The 11,484-nt window shown below is 36.7% G+C and overlaps 1 protein-coding gene across 1 annotated transcript; it reads left to right on the forward strand.

The window, feature by feature from the left end:
* Positions 1 to 7,972: 7,972 nt before the first annotated feature.
* On the forward strand, positions 7,973 to 10,939 carry LOC149003176 (Tetratricopeptide repeat (TPR)-like superfamily protein). The gene has a single exon (XM_089138193.1). It carries the CDS (start codon positions 8,233 to 8,235, stop codon positions 10,315 to 10,317), a length of 2,085 nt encoding a protein of 694 aa, XP_088994319.1. The 5' UTR covers positions 7,973 to 8,232; the 3' UTR covers positions 10,318 to 10,939.
* The last annotated feature ends 545 nt before the right edge of the window (positions 10,940 to 11,484 follow it).

An 11,484-nucleotide genomic window follows, 5' to 3' on the forward strand; every position in this document is an offset into this window, starting at 1 on the left:
GATCTAATGGTTGTACACTAATGTTTCGAATAAGTAAATTTTTTTTTTTGAGGTTTATTCAGGCCAGCTTGCACGCACTTCGATTACATCCTCATAGGAAGCTTGGTCGTCCGCAATAGTCAAACCCATAACCTTTCCACTGAGAAGTATGATCTTACCACTCTGCCAACTCTACATTGACACGTGACACAAATATGATATTGTGCAAATTTGATATAATCATCATGAGTTGGCATTGGTCAACACCTCTGATACTTTTGTTCACAGAATGAGTGAAAAGAGTAGTAAGGGAAAACATAGAATATGCACTTCTGTAAAATTATTTATGTTTTTTTATAAAAAAAAATCATCGAAAATATTAAAAAAAAAAAACCATAAAAAATAGAGTTTTTAACATGAGCCCCTCCATTTTCATGAAAAACAAATCGCACTCCCTCTAAAAATTAAAACCTTGCAAATACATTTTTAATATGACCATATTACCCTCAAATATGGTAACGTTTGAACTTCTTATTTTCAAAGCCATACCACCTCACTCCTCATAGTTACTCACGATGTCTCGTAATCTGTCATCACTACTGCCAATCAACGCCCACGATTACCACCGGAAGAACATTTGAGGAAAAGCAGTGCGTACCTCATCTTGAGGAGAATAAACGTTACAGGAGAAGAATAAAAAAAATGCAAGTGAGGTACGCACTGCTTCTCCTCAAATGTTTCTTCGGTGGAGGGGGTATTTGCAAAGTTTTTTATTTTAGAAGGAGTGTGCCTTGTTTTCCATGAAAACGGAGGGGGCTCATGTAAAAATCTCTTGAAAATAAAAAGTTAAAACGTTACTATATTTGAGGGTAATATAGTCATATGAAAATTATTTAACAGTCCTAAGTAACCGGGTTAACGGTGGAAAGGGTATTTACAAGGTTTTGATTTTAGAGGGGTTCTATTTGTTTCCCATGAAAATAGAGGGGCTCATATAAAAAACTCTAAAAATTAATATAACCTTTTTTTAATATTGGGTTTGGCAAGGGCGGAGCTTTTCCTAGAACATGGAGTCATGTCTCCTTTGATTTTTTTTTAAATTTTCTTATCTTCTCCTTATTTTTTTAAAATTTTCTAAGAGAAACCTCTCTAATAATTTTTCTATTTTTGAAATATCAGCACTGTCTAGTCCCCATCCTCAATTGGAAAAAAAATAAAAAAAATTAACGGCATAGACCATGGATAAAAAGGTCATTTCATTTTATTTTTGCGACTTTTATTTATTCTCATTTTTATAATAAATTAATAATAAATTTATTTATTTATTTATTTATAATAATTTTGTAATCTTTAATTAGTCTTTAATATTAAATCCTGACTCCACCTACAGAGTGAGAAAAGTTTTTTTTTTGGCCAAACACAGATAATGCATTTAAAGAAACAAGTCTGGGGAAATTCTCCCAGCAGAACACAGTACAAAGGATCAAGACCTCTAAATGGTTGCATCCACCAAACTTTAGACATACCTAAACAATGGGCTCCCTCTAGCCAAGAAATCCACTGCAGTATTCTTTGTTCTAGAAATATATAAGACAACATAGTTGTCTTAATATAAATAAAATTTTCTGTTTATTTTTTTTCACTCAGGTAAAAAAATAAAATTAACTTTTAAAAATTCATTAGAAATAATGCACTTTTCCTGATCCTTTTTAGCCACCAAACAAAAGCTTTGATGAGAGGTCACGGGTTCCTAAAAAAAACAATCACTAATTATTGCACTAACATGTGTATTATAAGATTAAAACAATTAACTAATTTACTAATGTATCCTCCACTAAACTAATTCATTTAATAAGTATAATATGGGTCCATGCTATTAAGTAAAAAGCCTCTAGATCTTCTCCACGTATGAGATCTCTCTTCACATATATTGAGAGGATTTGACCTCTTTGATAATTCCTAGAGACAAGTGAATCTTCTTCCGGAAGCATGTTGTTTGATCTTTGAAAGATGACCCTATTGTTTGGCTATGTTTGGTCAGGGACTGACTCAGGATTCAATATTGAGAGGCTGAAGAATGAAAGTCAGATAACTTTTCTGATGGGGAAGCACTAATGTTATTTTGCCATACATATTGTGTGGACCCTTATAAGACCCATTGAAGGTCTCACTTATAAATTATTTTATTATATTAAAAAATAGGTCCATATATATTTTGTGGGGCCACACATATTTAAAAAAGGTAAATTATTGATAATGATATTTTTTTCCTAGTAAATTAAAGCAACAATACAAATATATATATGTTTAGGTAAGAGATGCAAACCAATGGTAGTTAATTACCTTGCTAACTATGAACATTTTATTCACAAATCACAATACAAAATTAAATAACAAAAATTGCAGAAGAAATAAAGAAACATAGAATATAAAATCAAATAAAATTAATAACAAAAAAAAAAAAGAGAAAAAGAAAAATAATAAATAAATTGAGAAAGAGAAAGAGTACCAAATTGTGGAGTATATTCTTTTCCAAATTTTCTTAACCCATGCTTGTAGAAAGAGAAGAGAATAAATAGGAAGAGAGGAAGGAGAGAGGAGATAATAAATAAGGATTCTGATGATGAATATGAAGGAGGATTTACAAAGAGAATTTTAGATTGCTCTATTCTAGAAGCAGAATTACAGGCTATCTTTGAAGGTATTCAAATAGCCACTACGAAAGATTTATTACCACTCTTAATAGAATCCGATTCATCAAAAGCTATAAGCTTACTAGCTCCAAGTGGTCGCCTATAAGGGCATTGTGCTAAAGTGATTATGAGAATCAAAAGTTTGACTGAAATCTTCAATCCCATACGCTTCAAACATGCCTTTAGAGAGGCACACCAGGCTGCTGATTGGATGGTGAAGGAGCCAGAGGTTCTAATGAAGTCTTCGCTTTTCTTTCCGGACCCCCCACATGATCTAATGGAGGTCCTATAGGCAGACAAAGTGATTAGCATAGATTGAGCTCGTTTCTGGATTTTTTGATCCCGTTTTGTACCAAAAAAAAAAATTCAATTTTTTTTAGAATAAATAGGAAAAAAATATGAGAGAGAATTGAGAAGAAAATAATTAGGGATTGAGGAGTTAGTTTCTAATTAGGAATGAAATTTTAAATACCTAATAAGATTTTTTTTCAAAAATTTCCTTAACCCACGTTTATAGAAAGATAAGAGAATGAATAGAAAGAAAAGATGAGAGAGAAGTTTATAGAAAGATAAGAGAATGAATAGAAAGAAAAGATGAGAGAGAAGAGAGGAGAGAATAAATATTATTTGAGGAGTTAGTTTTTAATTAGAAATGACAATTATACCCTTTATTTTACCTTTAAAAACTGTTATTAATATTGGGGGACCAAATAGTGACATTTCACATGTGAGAAGAGAAAAAAACTGAAAAAATTAAGGAAAATTAGAGAATTAATATTAATTTTTTTTAAACCGGGGGCCATGGCCTCCCAGCCCCTCTATAGGTCCGTTCCTGTGTTTGGCTAAAGAGAAAAGAAAAAAGAACGATGGCCCTATTAGTTTTGGGCTTTTACCCCCAATAATAACTAAGCCAATAATGCTGGCCCTAGATGTTAGGAAGCATGGGTCACAAGGTCTCATGTGTATTAGGGTACCCTTATCAACACTTTGAAGACTTACCCAAAAAGAAAGAAAAAAAATCAACAGTTTGAAGAAAGGAATATCCAGTGCTTAAGACTTTCGTCATTGTGAGATCGGGAGAAGATCATAATGTACTTAGGTTATTCATACTTTGTAAACAATATTGTTTCTTTGAACTCGTAATCTCAAAATCACAATGGAGCAACTTTAGTACATCGTTGTCCCTAGGGCTTTAGGCCCAGTTACATTCTTAGAGAATCCAACTCAATTGTAGATTTCCTAGCCCGAAAGGCACTCACGATGTTGTGCCTGACAGAGTGGCCATGTTCATCAAGTGGTTATTAGAGCTTTATTCGGCCACATCCTTAGTACAACATCAATAAGAATCTTTATTACCAAAAAAAGAAAGATCGTTGTCTCTTAATACGAAAGGCATTTCACACAAATGTGCAGTCATGATTTAACATCGAGGGGGGATGACAAGTGTTGGTATTTCACACATGAAAGGAATAATAGAAAGGTCTCTTAGGACATGGAGAAATTTCAAAACACGCAAGGAATGAGGGCCAAAGGAAAATTTTCAAAAAATCGGGATGAGGGGGGACCAACGGCCAAGTGCTAGTATTTCATACATGAAAAGAGGGACAAAGTGTCTTATTTCAAAAAAAAAATAAGGGGCGAACATAACCGAGTCCGGATCCTCACCCCGTCGGGGGAGCACAAAGTGCTTCCCCGACAGCTTCTCGACCACACAAACATGTGGGGCCCACAGGTGGAAAACACTTTTTGGGAAAGAAAAAAAAAATCAAATTTTCACCTGTAGGCCCCACATGATTGTGTGGTCGGGAAGCCGTCGGGGAGCACTTTGTGATGCCCCGAAGGGGTGAGGATCCGACTCAACATAAACCCCCCTGAAGAAACTCTGCCATTGATTTCACATTTTTTGTTGCAAAATAAAATATTGTTTGCAGAAAATATAGATAGTTTTCCCAAAAACCAAATATAGCCAATTTTAAGATGCAGATTAACCAAAGGAAGGGCACAAAAAAACCTTCCATAGATAGTAAGCAAGGGTCTTCCACCAAATGGGGAGTGACCAAGGTGGAGCAAGTCTACCAAATCATTAAGAGTATCTTGTTTCATTATCAAATATATTTGTGTATCCATTAGCCAACATGCTTGGTCCATGATCTATGAGAAAGTAGGTTATGGTTGAGTCTATTAATTTTATGATTGATGATAAGATCTTACATGCAATCCAATAAACAACTTCATTAAGAACCTCGTTTCTAAGTTAACCCCAATTTTGTATTCTAATTTACATTAATAAAACAAATTATGACTTTTAAACTATGGTTAAATTAATATGTCACCATGTGTACTTAGGGGTCGGTTTAATCAACAAAAAAACTAATTCCCAAATCAAGAATTGGGATTTTCTAGGCCAGAGATGATGGCTTGCTATAGATTTAAATTATATATAAAAAATTATCATCAAGATTTGTTTTTTATAAGAAACTTTTCATTGATAGGCACAAGAAAATCCTGAATACATAATTCATGAATTCATAGAACGGAATTTGACCAACATATCTTACTAGCGATGGACATGACCTTCCTTGCTAAGGAACGGGCAGAAGAATTCCCTTTCCACGAGGATATAATAGAAATGCACTTTACGCTGACCTAAATAATGATCTTCATATGTGGGTGTCTGTGCTTATTTGGTGATGTATTGGTTGCAGCTTTCTTTCTAAGGGCATACTGAGCTAGACCCATCCCTTACTCTGGAGGACCCTGTCTATTACATGTATGACAGTTTGGTCGCATTCCGCTACTTGGTTTGGTTTGAACCTTGTGTTTTCATGCTCGTGTGTCTGTATTTTTCTTTTATACCAAAAAAAAAAAAAAAAAAAAAAGTGTCAGTATTTTTCTTCTGTTCGTGTGTCTGTACTTTTTTTCTTTAATGAATGAAGTGTTATTTTACTAAAAAAAAAATAAAATAATAATGATCTTCATATCTAAAAAAAATAACAATTATATTCTAAGTGGGTCCCACATGACGAATATTTGAAGCTTCATCTTATTAAGGTGTAATAATACACAATGAGCTACTACCTTGATCTTGAACTATTTTACTCAACAAAGAAAGGGAAATTATATTTAATAACCCATTATTGATGTTGCTTATGAGGGTTACAAGAAATCCCCTTTTTTTTTTTATGCAAAGCTTTCAAGTTAAGACATATTTCCCTTAAAGCAATGCTTGATTTAGTTACGGAATACATTGCCTTTGTCCCCAAGTATGCTTTTGCAAAGAATGTATATAGACATAGTTATATCTTTGGATTTAATTTCTTAATTCTTTTAAGTAAAAGAATAAATATGTTTTGCATATATCATATACTTAGGGGTAAAGTAAAGTAGTCATCCCAGCAGGGAATATGGATGGACCTTGCTTCAGTCCTGCGCATTCGTCATGCGGTACATCTCGGTCCATTGGAGCGAGATCTTGGTCGATATCAAAATCTCGACTGAAATTTCGGATCCAACGGTCCGAAAGTTAACTTGACCGTCATACGCATTTAAGCAATTTCGGATATGAATTGCTAGTATTTAGCATTGATTCTGACATACTCATATCTAACCTCACAAAATTGTTAAATGGGAAAAAGACTAACACCTCATAAAATGATATCAAAAGTTCAAATCTCTTTGGGGCCATGGAGGCGTTCATAAACCCCAGAGGTTGACTCATTTGATAAAGGCCAATACTTCATAGTATGAACTCAGAAATTCGAGTCTTCTTGGGGCTAGAGTGAAGCCCTGTATATTGAATTACATAATAATCTTATTGGTGTCCTAGTAGAGGTTTGCACTCCCCTCGGATTTTTATTTGCGGCAGCCGCGGTTGGCTGCCGCCAACGGTCCAGATTTGCCCATCTTTACAAAATAAGATCTAATGGCTGGGATTAAAGGCGCAAGGGTCTGGATGTAAATACAAATTTTTTTCTTTACCATCAAAGGTTTTTAATTTAAAAAATTTACAAAATAAAACCCTCTCCATCCGACGGACTGCTTCACCGTCGAAGACGAGGATTCAATGAGGATTTCGGTGGGAAAAATCTTTCTTACCTTAAGATCTATAATCGCCGATGATAAGTATTTAACTCGGACCGTTTCAGACAAACCCTAGAAAGAACATAGGATTGCAGAAACACTGAAGCTTCTGGAGATGGGTAATTGCAGGAAGAGACGGCAAGGGTTTCTTTAAAGCCTCTCAGGCTTAACAATCATGTATTCTAGGTATCTCATGGATCTTAGAACGTTATTCACAAGATTGGTAGATGAGAATATTTCAGGGGATTTAGATTACGGCTGGTTTGCAGTAGGTTTGTTTTATTTATTTTAATTTATTCTCGATTGTTAAAAATCAGAATTAGTTTGATGAAAAATTGACCATGACTAAAGCCAATTTTGACAAATTTTCAACAGATTCCGGCACATTTCTATTGATTCAGATGATCCTCATCATCTCCACTGTGGTGATCACCTGTTGCACGGACGTTTCTGATGCTGAGAATGAGGATTGTGGTTGCTGCAGTTGGTTCATCAATTGCTGCAGATACTTCATCCACACATACAGGGCGAATTTCTGCTTATGGGTTTCCGACACTTGCGAGGGCTAATTGTGGATCGAACTGAGTTTGTGAAGCTTTTTTTTGGAGTATTGAGGTGAACCCTTCCATGCCTTCCGGGTCGAAGCTTCTTCTCTAACTAAAGAAAGTCATGAACTCAAGTTGATTTCTCAATTCTCTCACTCTGGCTCTTGTATTTACATTCAGACCCTGTGCCTTTAATTCCGGCCATTAGATCTTATTTTGTAAAAGTAGGCAAATCTGGACCGTTGGCGGCAGCCAACCGCAGCTGCCGCAAATAAAAATCCACTCCCCTCACGCCTCTCTACCACCCAATAGAAGGGGAGACCCACTACATCTGGGTCCTGATTTATTTTGTCAGCACCTAGAGGTGGGCCCCACCATTATTGTGTGGTGGAAAAGCGCGAGAGAAGCACAGAAATCTACCGGACAGGGTAGAGGATCCGAACTTTGTTATATTGGGTCGTGCTTCAGTGCTATGCATTAAATGTGCAACGCTCTATTGCCTATGATCGAGATCGAAATCTTGACCATGTATTTGGCACAAGTGACTTTTCACCTTTTGTGAAACAGACGGTAATCTCTACCGTAAGCTGCAGGTGTTACGCATTAATCATGCACCACCAAACCCAAACACCAGTTATCTTACCCATGTATAAAGCTATCAGATCCGAAAAAATGAATATCTTTTTCGGATTCAATTTCATTGGCTGCAGCCCAGTTTCTCACTTGAAGGCCAGGTCCGATTAAAACCAGAAGGTTTTCGTTCTGGACTTAGCTCTCAAGAGAAGGAAGCTGGTTCGGACTTCGGAGCAGATATAGATGGTTAAAGAACAGGGCAAGTACAGGAGTAACAGTTAACACTATCCAAGCAAGACTTGGCTGTCTTGGCTCTTGCTGAATTCTGAATTAGCTTATCGCTGGTATCCACTGTTGTTTTGATGGACACAGAAACGCTAATATCTGTCCTGAAAACATGCATCATTTCGAAGTCACAGAGACAAGGCGTGATTCTCCACCAAAAGATAATCACTCTTGGCCTCCAAAACAATCTCTCTCTGTGCAAACATTTGATTAATCTCTACTTCTCTTGCCATTTATTTGAATCTGCACGCCGAGTTTTCAAGACTATAGATAACCCATTGGACATTTCTCTATGGAATGGCTTCATGGCAGCTTACACTAGGAATCAAATGCACGGTGAAGCTCTTGAACTTTTTGAGAGGTTGCAGCTCTTTCCTTATCTCAAACCTGATAATTATACTTACCCAAGTGTTCTGAAGGCCTGCGGTGGATTGGGAAGACTCGAGATAGGGAAGAAGATCCATACCCATGTGATAAAAACTGGGTCTGAGTCTGATGTTGTTGTTGCAAGCTCTTTGGTGGGGATGTACGCGAAATGCAACTTGTTTCACGCAGCAATTCAACTGTTCAATGAAATGCCTGAAAGAGATGTAGCCTGTTGGAATACACTGGTCTCATATTACTATCAAAATGGACAATCTGAGAAAGCTCTGGAATTGTTTGAGAAGATGAAAAGTTCTGCCTTCGTGCCCGATTCAGTAACATTTACAACTGCTTTCTCTGCGTGTGCAAGGCTTCTTGATTTGGAAAGAGGGAGGAGAATTCATGGGGAACTGAAGAGGATGGGTTTCAAACTGGACGGATATATTAGTTGCGCGCTTGTGGACATGTATGGAAAATGTGGTTCTCTAGAAATGGCTAGAGAGGTCTTTGAACAGATTCCTAACAAATCTGTGGTCTCTTGGAATTCAATGATTGTTGGGTACAGTCAAAATGGTAATAGTTCTGCTTGCCTAGAACTTTTTACGAGAATGAGTGAGGAAGGTGTAAAACCTACTTCAACTACTTTAAGTACCTTGTTAATAGCCTGTTCCAGATCTGCTGAGTTACTAAAGGGAAAGTTCATTCATGGATATATAATTAGAAATATGGTAGAATGTGATATCTTTGTTAACAGCTCACTCATTGATCTTTATTTCAAATGTGGAAGTGTTGTTTCAGCTGAACATGTGTTCAAGAGGATACCAAAGACAAATGTAGTTTCTTGGAATGTTATGATCTCAGGATATGTGATTGTTGGCAATTATTTTGAGGCTCTTAGTATCTTCAATGATATGAAAACTGCTGGTGTGAGACCGGATCCCATTACATTCACTAGTGTTTTGCCTGCTTGTTCACAACTAGCAGCTTTAGAACAGGGGAGGGAGATCCATAGTTACATCATTGAAAATGAGTTTGAATTGAATGAAGTGGTCATGGGTGCTCTCCTAGACATGTACGCAAAATGTGGGGCTGTGTCTGAAGCACGTCAAGTCTTTGATAAGTTACCAGTGAGAGATTTTGTGTCATGGACTTCCATGATAACTGCTTATGGGTCTCATGGTCAAGCGCTTGATGCATTGGAGCTTTTTCATAAGATGCAGCAATCCAATGCAAAACCAGACAGAGTTACCTTCCTTGCTGTATTATCTGCATGTAGCCATGCTGGATTGGTTGATGAGGGATACTTTTATTTTGATCAAATGATGGATGTCTACGGGATTAAACCCACGTTGGAACATTATTCATGTTTAATTGATCTCCTTGGACGTGCTGGAAGATTGCATGAAGCTTACAGCATCATTCAGAACACACCAGCAGTAAGAGGAGATGTTGGATTGCTTAGTACATTATTTTCTGCATGTAATATGCATAAGGATTTAAAGTTAGGAGAGGAGATTGCAAGCTTGATTACTGAGAAGGATCCTGATGATCCATCAACTTACATAGTTTTATCCAACATGTATGCTGCTGCAGGAAAATGGGATAATGTACGCAAGTTGAGGTTAAAAATGAAAGAGTTAGGCTTGAAGAAGAACCCAGGTTGTAGCTGGATTGAGGTTGACAAGGCTGTCTATCCCTTCTTTGTTGAAGATAACTCACATCCACAGGCAGAGATGCTATATCATTGTCTAGCAAATCTTTCTAGACACATGGAGAAGGATGATTTAATGTCTTACTGAGAATGTGAACAGAATGGCTGTCATGGAAAAGTAACATACTCCAGGACTTATTCTGACATGGGCGATCGACATCAGAATATATAACATGGATGCGGAGGTGCTTTTCGAAGACTTCTACATGTAAGATCAATTTGTGAAGTGCAACTGATTCATATACTGCACCTCAACCATTAGTGATTTTTACCATTCAGAAGCTAGGGTGCAGGGAGGGAGATGGAAACACCTTCACTTGACAACTTCAGTGTTTTTAGTTCCATCTACTTTCAAGGCAAATAGAATTGAATCTGGAACCATCGGATTAGTTCATGTTCCAACAGAACAGAGTAAAGATGAGATTTCTCAACTAGAATGAGTCTTTTTCTCTACATGGTGCATTAAATCAATCAAAACAAGGATAGAGGTAGATGTTTGCTCACACCTCTCCTGAATGAGCATTTATTTATTTATTGATTGATTCTTTTGAGTGGGTGGAGATGGGGTTTCTGAGGATAGACTCCTTGACTCTCCCAATCTGTAAATGTATGATACTGGCCATTTCAAATTTCAAAGCTATTAAAGCTCTTTCCAACTAGTTGGGTGGATGCAGTGTGCGCCCTTTTAATGTTGTATTATTAATGTTTTCTCTTGGGTGGATGTATTATTAATGTCAATTATGCTTTAACAGCTTTTCTTTGACCCATCCAATCTATAAGCATATGATAAAGACCAATTTTAATCATCAATGATAAATGAGATTCTTTCCAATTACTTGGGTATGGTCCCTTTTTTATTCTAATGTTGACATTTTTTAGCAGTAAATACAGTGACATGTAACCAACGGGGGTTGGTCCAAGTGGTAAGCAACTTGGTCCGCTTAAGCAAGGTTCCGGTATCGAAACCTTGTGGATGCAAAAAATTCCCGCTGGGAGACTCACCCACCACAGCCAGGTGTGTAACCCGGGTCGAACACCGGATTAGTCAGGGCAAAGCCTTGGAATCGGGGTTGGCAACCAAAAAAAAAAAAAAAAAACAGTGACCTGTAGATCTGGTTCATTAGAGAATCAAGAAACTTATTTAACTCGCTATCAATTAATACCTTCTCTTCTAATATTATGATCTCTAGCAAAGGTATAGAATGCTTCTAATTCACTGGCAGTCAATGGACAGAACCCAGTAAGTATGGAACCA

This window comes from Hakea prostrata, chromosome 10 (genome assembly GCF_041222555.1).
Source record: "Hakea prostrata isolate BN-2017 chromosome 10, UWA_Hpros_2, whole genome shotgun sequence".
Taxonomy (NCBI): domain Eukaryota; kingdom Viridiplantae; phylum Streptophyta; class Magnoliopsida; order Proteales; family Proteaceae; genus Hakea; species Hakea prostrata.

Bases quoted from the DNA above. Each gene is read 5' to 3' on its own strand.
- LOC149003176 (XM_089138193.1), top strand. From the start codon at position 8,233: ATGGACACAGAAACGCTAATATCTGTCCTGAAAACATGCATCATTTCG.